The sequence below is a fragment of the Epinephelus lanceolatus genome, chromosome 6 (assembly GCF_041903045.1).
Source record: "Epinephelus lanceolatus isolate andai-2023 chromosome 6, ASM4190304v1, whole genome shotgun sequence".
Taxonomy (NCBI): domain Eukaryota; kingdom Metazoa; phylum Chordata; class Actinopteri; order Perciformes; family Serranidae; genus Epinephelus; species Epinephelus lanceolatus.
Window position 1 is genome coordinate 388795 of NC_135739.1, and position 12705 is coordinate 401499.

The 12705-nt window shown below is 46.8% G+C and overlaps 1 protein-coding gene across 1 annotated transcript; it reads left to right on the forward strand.

The window, feature by feature from the left end:
- The first annotated feature begins 1553 nt into the window (after positions 1–1553).
- On the forward strand, positions 1554–12058 carry med16 (mediator complex subunit 16). Its single transcript, XM_078168402.1, has 16 exons — positions 1554–1666; positions 3378–3564; positions 3825–3932; positions 4029–4198; positions 4318–4599; positions 4680–4829; positions 7227–7332; positions 7423–7578; positions 7671–7897; positions 7992–8198; positions 8371–8581; positions 8650–8783; positions 10818–11010; positions 11098–11314; positions 11437–11520; positions 11642–12058. Exons 2-16 carry the CDS (start codon positions 3426–3428, stop codon positions 11766–11768), a joined length of 2511 nt encoding a protein of 836 aa, XP_078024528.1. The 5' UTR covers positions 1554–1666; positions 3378–3425; the 3' UTR covers positions 11769–12058.
- Positions 12059–12705: the final 647 nt, after the last annotated feature.

Here is a 12705-nt window from a genome sequence, read left to right on the forward strand (position 1 = left end):
TTGCTGCCCCCCCACAGTCGAAAGTCAGTATTTATTTAGACCTTAAATCCATCAGTGGACAGAAGAAATTCCATCAGTTTCTTAGTTCGTTCCGGGTCTCCTTGAGCTAGTAGAGTTGATATATTGAAGATGGTTTCTCCCAGGTCTGTAAGGTCACTGTACAGATTCTTCCTTTGTTCTTTATAGATGGTGCATGCATGTTAGGAGGACATGCCTCACTGTCTCTGCTTGAACACACTGGCACTTCCCATCATGATGTTTTTTAATCAGGGCCAGCCCTCTCTTTAGCCCACAATGTCTCAATCTCAGTAACTTAGCCTGATCCTTTCTGTTACCCCTGTAGGTTTTAAGAGCCCAATGAGCTACAGATGGTCGAACAGTATATAAATGTCTTGCTTTAAGTCCCCTGTCCCACACTCGTTGCCAAGCCTTAGTTATTTCTTGCTGGATTATTGAATATGACTCCATTACACTGATAGTAATGGATACTTCAACCTTTTCATTCTGTAATGCTTTTTTTGCTAACTCATCTGCTACTTCATTCCCCTGGATTCCAACATGGGCTGGAACCCACATAAACCCCACACTGCATCCCAATTTATGAATTCTGAATATTGCCATCATTACTTCTATTAACATCTCAGGATGGGCCTTGGACTTGCAGTGTTCTATGGCTTGCAAAGCTGAAAGAGAGTCACTACATATTACTACTGACTGAGGTCTTGACTTTTCAATCCACCTGAGTCCACACAAGATGGCAAACAGCTCTGCTGTAAAGACTGACGAATGGTCAGGAAGCCTCCTCCCATTCCCTTTTTTGTCCTCCCACACAAACACTGCAGATGCTGCTCTCCCTGTGGAGGGGTCTCTGGAACCATCAGTAAAGATTTTAACGCTGTTTCCCCACCCTTCCTTTAGATGCTCCATGACTGCATTAGCAATGTCTCCTGCTATCTGTTCCCTGATCAGATCAAGGATGCCCAGGTCTATATCAGGCTCAGGCCACAACCACTGAGGAATGGAAGGCCAGCAGATAGTTGGTCCCACTCTCAGGTTCAGAATTCCCACTACATATGCTTTTTGCCTCATGGAGTTCACAAAGTTTGGTTTTGTTGTTGCTGCACCTCTTAGTTCCCAATGCTGCTCTAAAAGACATCTGGTGGGAAGGTTTAGTCCATTTGCTTTTAATTTGACCCAATAATGTAAATGAACCTGAACATGTTAATGAAGACAACTGTGAAAGCCTGGCAGTCTGCGCTCAGGGACCAGAGCTCGGGACATATAGGAGGCTGCCCCCCCCGGCGCCATGTTGGATTGAACACAGACTGCAGAGGACCATCAGGGACACGGACTGTGGTCACATTCTCAGAACATGTCACAGAGAACTTTTCGCATCAGGTCAAACACGAGTCCCAGATTTAATCCCGAGTCCTAGTCTCTGAGATGATTACAGTCAGGCACCTGCAGAGACAGCTCTGTGAGCGGAGGGGTCCTCACACTTTGTTCAACTGAAGCCTCTGCGGAAGGTTTGATTCAGTTCACCAGCGAATATTAGAGTTATTATACAGTATTATTCCCCATGTTTTTTTTTTGTTGAACGTTCCTTTATCAGGAAACACGGAGTTATTTTAATCTAATCTACGTCACCGGACCGGAAGTGACAGAGGTGAGCTAACGTTGTTCTGCAGCCGACACACTGTCTGACACCAGGCTTTTATAAAACCTATTAATCACATGAATCATGGCGGAACACTGAATCAGCTGGCTGGAATATATTTAATTACAATAAAACTAAAGTGATTTAAATCTCTCCAGAAAATATCCTCCAGTCTGTTTGAGGCTTCAGTTTCCTTCTGCAGTGTGATGATAACATTTAACAATAACAGCAGGCACATTATTATTAAAGATAAATCAGTGTTTCATAAAGAGCAGATATCTGGTCTGTTTCACAGCTGATGGATACAAATGAGAACTTGCTGCATTAATTTAGATTTTTTTCTGTCGCAGCAAACATTTTTAACCTCGCTGGTAAATAATTCTGACCTCTGACCAGAGAAGTGATAAAATTCATTCAGCATCAACACTGACAGATGGACACACACACAGGAGGCTTTAATTCACTGATAATTAAAGTTATAACAGTCAGATGAGACGATCTGAATCCATCCACTTCAGTAGAGAGATGCATCCTTAAATTAAAAACAGAATCCATAAATGATCCAGCAGCGTTACCCACAGGCAGAGATATTCATTTCAAATAATGAATAACATAAATTCTTCCAGTGACTCTTTAGAGCTTTAACTTTGAGAACAATGTTTGTTCCTTTTACAGTTCAGATACTGATAAAGTAAACTTTAATGTCTCTGACTGGAAATCTGAGAAACAGACATCACAACACAAACACACAGGATCCAGTCTGACACTGTCAGGAGTATATCATGGACACTTAGTGGTCACTGCTGGTCAACATTAGTGACAGCAGACGGGACAGGATGGGACCGACGCCACAGACACGTTTTCTCAGCCTGTGGTCGTTTACAACTTTTCTGGAAACAGATGGAAGAACAGTTTCAACAGACGAACGTACCAGTTACACTCAGTTCACATGTTTCATAGTTCTGACGGGTAAATGAACCCTTCTGTCATGAATTTCTGTCATTCTGTAAATTCCTTCTTTTCCTTCATTCCCACTTTACATGAAGATCCAATAACTCTATTTTGTATTATTCATGTTGTTTCAATTTAATTTATTAATTTATTTATTTGTTTACTTTCTGTTAAAGATATCATTCAGCATTTTTAGCCTTTAATTGACAGGACAGGTGAGTGTGAGGGGGGGGGGGGGGGGAGTGACATGCAGCAAAGGGCCACAGGCTGGACTCGAACCTGGGCCGCTGTGGCAACAGCCTTGTACATGGGGCGCCTGCTCTATCCATTAAGCCACCAATGCCCCTTGGATGTGTATTTTTGTTGTAATTATAAACTGTTCGAGAAAGTTTATTTTAAAAAGGGTGCGCTAACATAAGCAGCATGCTAACTACCATGTGTGTATTAATGAGATGGAGTCTGAAGTCTGCTTTGATTCAGCTCAGACTGTGTTTCTGTCTGAATCTTTGTAGTTATAAAAACAGACCTTCAGGTGTGAAACATCAGAGTTTTGTTATTAACAGAATTTCTTTGTTCTTATGTTTTCAGTATTAATAATCACAGTTAATGAAACAACATTATGTTTACAACATTACCTTTAATAATTAATGAGAAAATAAAGATGATTAAATTTATCCTAATATTTTAATGTCTCTGTGAAGAACTTTGGTCACCTGTTGTTTTAATTTAAACCTGACCGTATGTGAGTCACCTGTGTGGGTGTGTCCTCAGGTGAGACGTCCTCCTGGCCTCCAGGTTCTTCTTCTCTGGTGACATCATGGAGTTGGCGTATGTGTGTGAGTGGGAGAAGCGTCCCAAGAGCACCCACTGTCCCTCCATCCCTCTGGTCTGCTCCTGGTCCTGCAGGAACCTGGTGGCCTTCACCACTGACCTGAAGAACGATGACGACGACAAAGGTGCACACCTGCAGACACGCCCCCATTACACCCACAGACACGCCCACATCACACATGGAGACACACCCACAGACACACCCACATCACACATGGGGACACGCCTACATCACACATGGAGACACACCCACAGACACACCCACATCACACATGGGGACACGCCTACATCACACTTGCAAACACGCCCACATCACACGTGCAAACACGCCCACATCACACTTCTGTGTTTTTTGTGTGTGTGTGTGTGTGTGTGTGTGTTTCAGACGTCAGTCACATGATCCACATCATTGACACGGAGCATCCCTGGGACGTTTACTCCATCAACTCTGGACACACTGAGGTCATTTCCTGTCTGGAGTGGGACCAATCAGGTTAGGTTTACACTAACAGTGATGATCTGTTGATGTGTATAGACGTTATTGTTAATCCATTGATTGACGTGTGTCTTGGCATGTTGGCATGTTGAGGTTCGCGGCTGCTGTCCGCAGACGGCGATGGGCAGATTAAATGCTGGTCGATGTCGGATCACCTGGTGAACAGCTGGGAGAGCGTCCTGTCCAGCTCTCTGGACGGAGATCCCATCGTTGCTCTGAGCTGGCTGCACAACGGCGTGAAGCTGGCGCTGCACGTGGAGATGGTAAGGCCGCCTGATATACATGTAAAACACGTGACACGTTACAGATTTATAAACACAAGTGTGTCATACGTTCACCTGTTGACATTGAACAGCTAAATAAATCAGGGTTCTTGTTTCAGTCGGGTTCCACAAACTTCGGGGAGAAGTTCTCTCGAGTGAAGTTCTCTCCATCTCTGACTCTGTTTGGCGGGAAGCCGATGGAGGGCTGGATGGCGGTGACGGTCAGCGGTTTGGTCACTGTGTCTCTATTGAAGCCAGGCGGCGCTCTGCTGACGGCCAGCGAGAGTCTGTGCCGGCTGAGAGGACGCGTGGCATTGGCTGACATCGCCTTTACCGGAGGAGGGAACATCGTGGTGGCGGCGACCGACGGCAGCAGCTCGTCCCCCGTCCAGTTCTATAAAGTGAGAACCAGAACCTGATGATCACCTGATCTCGGACCTTCATCGGTGTCAGTAGTAACAAACATGTTCTGTGTGTTCAGGTGGTCGTGAGCGTGGTCAGCGAGAAGTGTCGCATCGACACAGAACTCTTACCGTCTCTGTTCCTGCGCTGCACCACCGACCCCATGAGGAGGGAGAAGTACCCCGCCGTCACCCACCTCAAGTTCCTCACCAGAGAGAACTCTGAGCAGGTAATCATGAGGGGGAACCAATAGAACCACAGGGAGAACCAGTAGAACCATAGGGAGAACCATAGGGAGAACCACAAGAAGAACCACAGGAAGAACCAGTACAACCACAGGGAGAACCACAGGGAGAACCACAGGGAGAACTGAGCAGGTAAAGTAAAGGCTCGAACACTGCAGGGCTCCTCTTCAGTGCAATTTATTCACAGAATCCACCTTATTTTTCACGGAAACACGGAGGCAAAACAGAACGCAGCCAGCTTCCGTTTTTATGTGCGACACTTCCGGTCCAGCACTCTTACCACTGTGTAAATGGGAATCGCCTTGTTGTTTACCTTGCTGAGTTTAGCTATATATATGTATATATCACATTTTTCACGTCACTATATCACCGTTTAGACTAATCTGATGTTTGTAAAGTCTATAAACACAGTGACTGAGCAAACATTAGTATTTTCTCTGTGTGTAATTAATAACATGGTTATCGTAGATTAGCTGGGCTAACCGTTAGCTGTTAGCCGTTAGCCGTGTCTGTAATAACTCACTAAACTCACAAAGTGGCCCGTGAAAAAAATATTTTCTCCAGCAGATGTCTTAGTTACAACATGATTGAGCTAACTGGAGTAGTTTCATGTCGTATCCGACAACGGGAGGCTTTTAACAGATGACGATCCTGATGCTAGCTTTGCTGCTAGTGTTAACGTTAGCTGTCCCTGTCAGCTGCAGCCACTGATGCTTTCTAGACATCGTGATTTCCCAAAACTGAATAAATACCACACATAGCAACACAGGACTGCTTTGCTAGCTCAATCATGTTGTAACGGCTGGATGGTTGATGCGTACATGCTGATTCAGGTGCTATCAGAGCCGATCCGCGCATCACTATGGCTTAATGATCAACTCAGTCAATTAAAACAACCTGTCCTGTGTTAGGAGTGTATGTCGCTGACAGAGAGAAAGAAAGAAAGAAAAGGGAAAAAAGATAGAAAAGCAGCGTAAACCTCACATATTTATTTCTCACAGATGCGCACACGTGTGGCTGGCATGCAGAAGCACCGTCTGTGTGTCTGTGTGTCGAGGGTGCGAGCCGCAGCTTCAGCTGCTCAGGTAGAGAGGCTGTGTAGCCCGGTGTGTTTTTTCACTGATTCGGTTCTGCAGGTTCTCTGCTGGTACACTGGAGACGGGGATCAAGCAGTTTGTCTCACTCGAGATAGATTGTGCTTTTTTGGTTCATAGTTTTTGATTGACGTGCAATTTATTCGCGTTTAGAGGGAATTATTTTTACCGGCAATTACCGGATAACGGAAACGTGGGCACAGTTATCTATATAAAATACACAGACTAACTAACTAACTAACTGATTGACTAACATAAACAACTGAAAATTGAAAAAAATTAGCTTGCACCATTACCTCCGGTAAGGGAAAGCGGCTGACCGGAAGTCAAGCACAAAAAACGGAAGTTGATCACTATTTACTTCCGTGTTTGAAAACAAGGTGGATAAAATGACGACGTTTCAAGCTGCCGCTCTTCATCAGGTCATGACCTGTCATGACCTGATGAAGAGCGGCAGCTGAAGAGGAGCCCTGCAGTGTGCGAGCCTTTTCTTTACCTGCTCAGCTTTCCACATTTTTGAGCTCAGCACCTGCACAATTTTGTTCATGGATGTGCGTGCTTTTTGCTGCTTTGTAGAACCACAGGGAGAACTGTGGGGAGAACCAATAAAACCACAGGGAGAACCTAAAGAGCCACAGAGAGAACCATAGGGAGAACTGTGGGGAGAACCAATAAAACCACAGGGAGAACTGTGGGGAGAACCAATAAAACCACAGGGAGAACCTAAAGAGCCACAGAGAGAACCATAGGGAGAACCAATAGAACCACAGGGAGAACCAGTAGAACCACAGGGAGAACCACAGGGAGAACCAATAGAACCACAGGGAGAACCACAAGGAGAACCAATAGAGCAACAGAGAGAACCAACAGAGCCCCAGGGAGAATCAGTAGAACCCCAAGGAGAACCAATAGAGCAACAGAGAGAACCAACAGAGCCCCAGGGACAACCAATAAAACCACAGGGAGAACCATAGGGAGAACCCCAAGGAGAACCAATAGAACCATAGGGAGAACCACAGGGAGAACAATAGGGAGAACCAATAGAACCACAGGGAGAACCATGCGGAAAACCACGGGGAGATCCAACAGAACCACAGAGTTCTATGAACAGGTCATGAGTAGAACCAGTATGAACTAATTCCAGTGGATTTCAGGAGGTCATCCCAACAGATCTGAGAATAGTAGAACATGAAGAACAGGTCATAGTTGAGTTGATTACACAGAACCAAAGAACCTGACAGAACGTGCGTGTGTGTGTGTGTGTGTGTGTGTGTTTGTGTGTTGTAGGTTCTGCTGTGTGCGTCCAATCAGAGCGGGAGCATCGTGGAGTGCTGGTCTCTGAGGAAGGAGGGACTTCCTGTCAACAACATCTTCCAGCACCGATCACCAGTCGGTAAGAGTTCTAACTGGGTCTAACTGAGGTTCTAAGTGAGGTTCCTGCTCAGTGATGGATGTTTGACCTCTGACCTCCTCCTGCGTACAGTCGGAGAGAAGCAACCGACCATCCTGAAGTGGAGGATCCTGACAACAACCAGCGACCTGGAGCGAGTGTCGGCCGTCGCTCTGCCCAAACTGCCCATCTCCATCTCCAACACCGACCTGAAGGTGGCGTCAGACACCAAGTTCTGTCCTGGACTGGGTGAGGAGAACACTCCCTGTCTGTCTTTCAGCTGTGTTAGAACCATGTGACCCACGGTCTGTCTGAGGTTTGGTTCTCTCCTGTCTTTGCAGGTCTGGCTCTGGCCTTCCATGACGGCAGTATTCAGATCCTCCACCGTCTGTCCCTCCACACCATGGGGGTCTTCTACGGTTCCTCGGCCTCGTCCTCCTCCGCTCAGAGACCTGGAGATGAGTCCGCCATCAAACGTCAGAGAACCGGAGGCCCCGCCCTCCACTTCAAGGCCCTGCAGTTCTCCTGGACCTCGCTGGCGCTGGCCGGAGTCGACAACCACGGCAAGGTGAGGATGCAGAGCTGTGCGCCTGCGTGCAGGATGTCTCCATGGACGGTTTGTCTGTGGGCTGGTTAAACGATTGTCGTAATTCCTTCCTTAGCTCCACATGCTGCGGGTGTCGCCCTCTATGGGTCAGGTGCTGGAGATGAACACAACGCTGCGCCACCTACTGTTTCTGCTGGAGTACTGCATGGTAACAGGCTACGACTGGTGGGACGTCCTGCTGCACGTCCAGCCCACCATGGTCCACAATCTGGTGGAGAAGCTGCATGAGGAGTACATGAGGCAGAACCAGGCACTGCAGCAGGTCAGCGAGGCATGAGGAGAGAACGGGGGGGGGTTCAACAGCAGCTGGTTTATTAACGTCTGAAGACTCGTTGACTCGTTAGCTCACCGTTTGCAGGAGAGTCAGTCTTTTCTATTTTCCTAAACTACACCTCCCATGATGCATCAGTGCACCTGTATCATGTCTGTCCCAGGTTCTGGCCACGCGCATCGTGGCGGTGAAGGCATCTCTCTGTAAACTCTCCACGGCGACCGCGGCTCGCGCCTGTGACTTCCACGCCAAACTGCTGCTGATCGCCATCAGCTCCACCTTAAAGTCTCTGCTGAGACCGCACGTCCTCAACACACCGGACAAGAGTCCAGGAGACCGACTGACTGAGATCTGCGCCAAAAACATGGACACAGGTGAGACACCTGGGGGGCAGGAGACATTGAATACTGATGATCAGAGACTGATTGCTGTGTCTCCTCAGATATCGATAAGGTGATGATCAATCTGAAGACGGAGGAGTTCGTGTTGGACGGTCCACCGCTTCAGTCCCTGCAGCAGCTCATCCAGTGGGTGGGGGACTTTGTCCTCTACCTGCTTGCCAACCTGCCCAACCAGGTGAGCTAACCAGAACCTACAGCCACTGTTCCTTCTTGGGGACAGAAAGAGACAGAAAAGAACCATAGAGGGACAGAAAACGACTTCAGAGAGACTGAAAACAACCACAAAGACACAGAAAATGACCACAAAGAGACCGAGGATGCACTCAAAGAGACAGACAACGACTACAAAGAGACAGAAAACGACTTCAAAGAGACAGAAAATGACCTCAGAGAGACCTAAAAGAACCATAGAGGGACAGAAAAGGACCACAAAGAGACTGAAAACAACCACAAAGAGTCAGAAAATGACCACAAAGAGACAGAAAATGACTTCAAAGAGACATAAAATGACCTGAGAGACCGAAAAGAACCATAGAGGAACAGAAAAGGACTTCAGAGAGACTGAAAACAACCACAAAGAGACAGAAAACGACCACAAAGAGACAGAGGATGCATTCAAAGAGACAGACAACGACTACAAAGAGACAGAAAACGATCTCAAAGAGACAGAAAATGACCTCAGAGAGACCAAAAAGAACCATAGAGGGACAGAAAAGGACCACAAAGAGACTGAAAACAACCACAAAGAGACAGAAAACGACCACAAAGAGACAGAAAACGATTTCAAAGAGACAGAAAATGACCTGAGAGACCGAAAAGAAGCATAGAGGGACAGAAAAGGACCACAAAGAGACTGAAAACAACCACAAAGAGACAGAAAACGACCACAAAGAGACAGAAAACGATTTCAAAGAGACAGAAAATGACCTGAGAGACCGAAAAGAAGCATAGAGGGACAGAAAAGGACTTCAGAGAGACTGAAAACAACCACAAAGACACAGAAAATGACCACAAAGAGACCGAGGATGCACTCAAAGAGACAGACAACGACTACAAAGAGACAGAAAATGACCTGAGAGACCGAAAAGAAGCATAGAGGGACAGAAAAGGACTTCAGAGAGACTGAAAACAACCACAAAGACACAGAAAATGACCACAAAGAGACAGAGGATGCACTCAAAGAGACAGACAACGACTACAAAGAGACAGAAAATGACCTCAGAGAGACCGAAAAGAACCATAGAGGGACAGAAAAGGACCACAAAGAGACTGAAAACAACCACAAAGAGACAGAAAACGACCACAAAGAGACAGAAAACGACTTCAAAGAGACAGAAAATGACCTGAGAGACCGAAAAGAACCATAGAGGGACAGAAAAGGACTTCAGAGAGACTGAAAACAACCACAAAGAGACAGAAAACGACCACAAAGAGACAGAGGATGCATTCAAAGAGACAGAAAACGACCTCAAAGAGACAGAAAATGACCTCAGAGAGACCAAAAAGAACCATAGAGGGACAGAAAAGGACCACAAAGAGACTGAAAACAACCACAAAGAGACAGAAAACGACTTCAAAGAGACAGAAAATGACCTGAGAAACCGAAAAGAACCATAGAGGGACAGAAAAGGACTTCAAAGAGACTGAAAACAACCACTAAGAGACAGAAAACGACCACAAAGAGACAGAAAACGACTTCAAAGAGACAGAAAATGACCTGAGAGACCGAAAAGAACCATAGAGGGACAGAAAAGGACTTCAGAGAGACTGAAAACAACCACAAAGAGACAGAAAACGACCACAAAGAGACAGAAAATGACCACAAAGAGACAGAGGATGCACTCAAAGAGACAGACAACGACTACAAAGAGACAGAAAATGACCTCTGAGACACCGGAAAGAACCATAGAGGGACAGAAAAGGACCACAAAGAGACAGACAGAGATGAGGAGATAAGAAGCTACCACACATTTTCCATGCTGAAGCAAAAGACTAGAAAAGGGAACCATCTAGAACCAAAAACAAAAGACTAGAACGCACTGGGAGACATCCAGTCAGCTCCTGGTCTGTAAATATCTGACTATGATCGGTTCATTCGGTCCTGTTAAAGCTTGCGGTCCTCATAGAGCAGGAGACAGGTGATGGGTTAAACCACAACATTAAACAGACTGACCTGATGGTGTTCTCCGGGTTTGTGGCGGTCCTGCAGGGCTCCATGGTGCGTCCTGGGTTCGGCTTCATGAGGGACGGGGCATCTCTGGGGATGCTGAGGGAAATGCTGGTGATGATCCGGATCTGGGGTCTGCTGAAGCCAGGCTGTCTGCCCACCTTCACCGCCACATCAGACAACCAGGACAGCATGCAGCTGCTATTCAGACTGCTCACCAAGCTGTGGCTCTGCTGTGAGGAACCCCCATCACACCTTATTGATCCTCAGCTGATCGGTTATTGGTCAGTGTCTCACCTGTATCTGTCGGTCTCTGTCTCAGCACGGGACGACGGACCACCCCAGGATCCTGATGAGACCCTGATAGACGAGTGCTGCCTGCTGCCCAGTCAGCTGCTGGTTCCCAGTATGGACTGGCTCCCCGTGAACGACGGCGTCATCGTCAAGCTGCAGGGGAAACACCCGCTCAGGCTGCAGTTTGGAAAGGCTTCGTCTCTGCCAGGAGGGGGCGCCGCGGCCCCCCTGGAGGTCTTCACCAGGTGAGCCACACCTGAATCTGAACCCGAACCTGACTCTGAATCTGAATCTGAATCTGACCCTGACCCTGATCTGTGTGTGTGTGTGTGTGTGTGTGTGTGTGTGTGTGTGTGTGTGTGTGCAGGAGTCCCGGCTCTCAGAAGATGGATAACCTGCGCTGCGTTCACATGGGTGTCTGTCCCACTGAGGAGAGCAAGGCCTGCACCAGGTGAGTCCACAGGAAGTGAAGTCACAGCACATTCATCTGTTCCATCAGCTGCAGCCTTCAGACGTGTTCTAGGAAACATGAGACATGTTTAAACATGTTAAATGTTGTGTGATGTGTTCAGGTGCGGCTGCGTGACAATGCTTCGCTCTCCAAACAAGACGAACGCCATGAAGCAGTGGGAGCAGCGCTGGATCAAAAACTGTCTGTGTGGAGGTCTGTGGAGGAGGATCCCCCCTACACTCACCTGAATGCACCATGACACACCTGAACACACACCTGAACGCACCATGACACACCTGAACACACATCTGAACGCACCATGACACACCTGAACACACACCTGAACACACCACACACACACTGGTTGTTGTTTTCTGTTAAAGAGTCTGAACTGGTCTAACTGGTGTGAACTGGTCCAGATTCCAGGATCCAGAGACGTGTTGTGGTCCTCAGTGTAATGGACCTGATGGTTCAGGTTTTGTTTGTGTAAATAAAGTTTGTTTTGTATTTTACGTTGTAATAAACTGTCAGAATAAAAGCTTGTTGCTTCCTGTTGTTTTATTGACTGAGTTCAGAATCACAGATTTGACCGTCCTGTGAAACCCTTGGGACCTTGTCACGCCAGTCTTGTCCGTCCCGACTGCTGGACGCTCGCCATCTCTGAACCAAACACTGGACGGTTTGAGTGTTTGGACAAAAGACAGGAAGTGTTGTCAGGCTGTGGTCATGTGATGACAGTAGTGTGGCGCCTCAGTGTGTGGGTGCGGTTTTGGTGGCGACGTTCTGAGCAGAAGAGAAATCAGCAGTTAAGTTTAAAGTGGAGAGAAACAAACAGCGAAGGAGTTCTTCTGGCTCCACTCCGCAGACAGTATGTGTTTGGTTATGTCCGTCCCATGTTCGTGAACACGATGTCTCACATTACAACAGCTCAAGGTAATTTCTTTAAATTTGGCACAAACGTCCACTCAGGAGAATATACAGTACAGGCCAAAAGTTTGGACACACCTTCTCATTCAATGCGTTTTCTTTATTTTCATGACTATTTACATTGTAGATTCTCACTGAAGGCATCAAAACTATGAATGAACACATGTGGAGTTATGTACTTAACAAAAAAAGGTGAAATAACTGAAAACATGTTTTATATTCTAGTTTCTTCAAAATAGCCACCCTTTGCTCTGATTA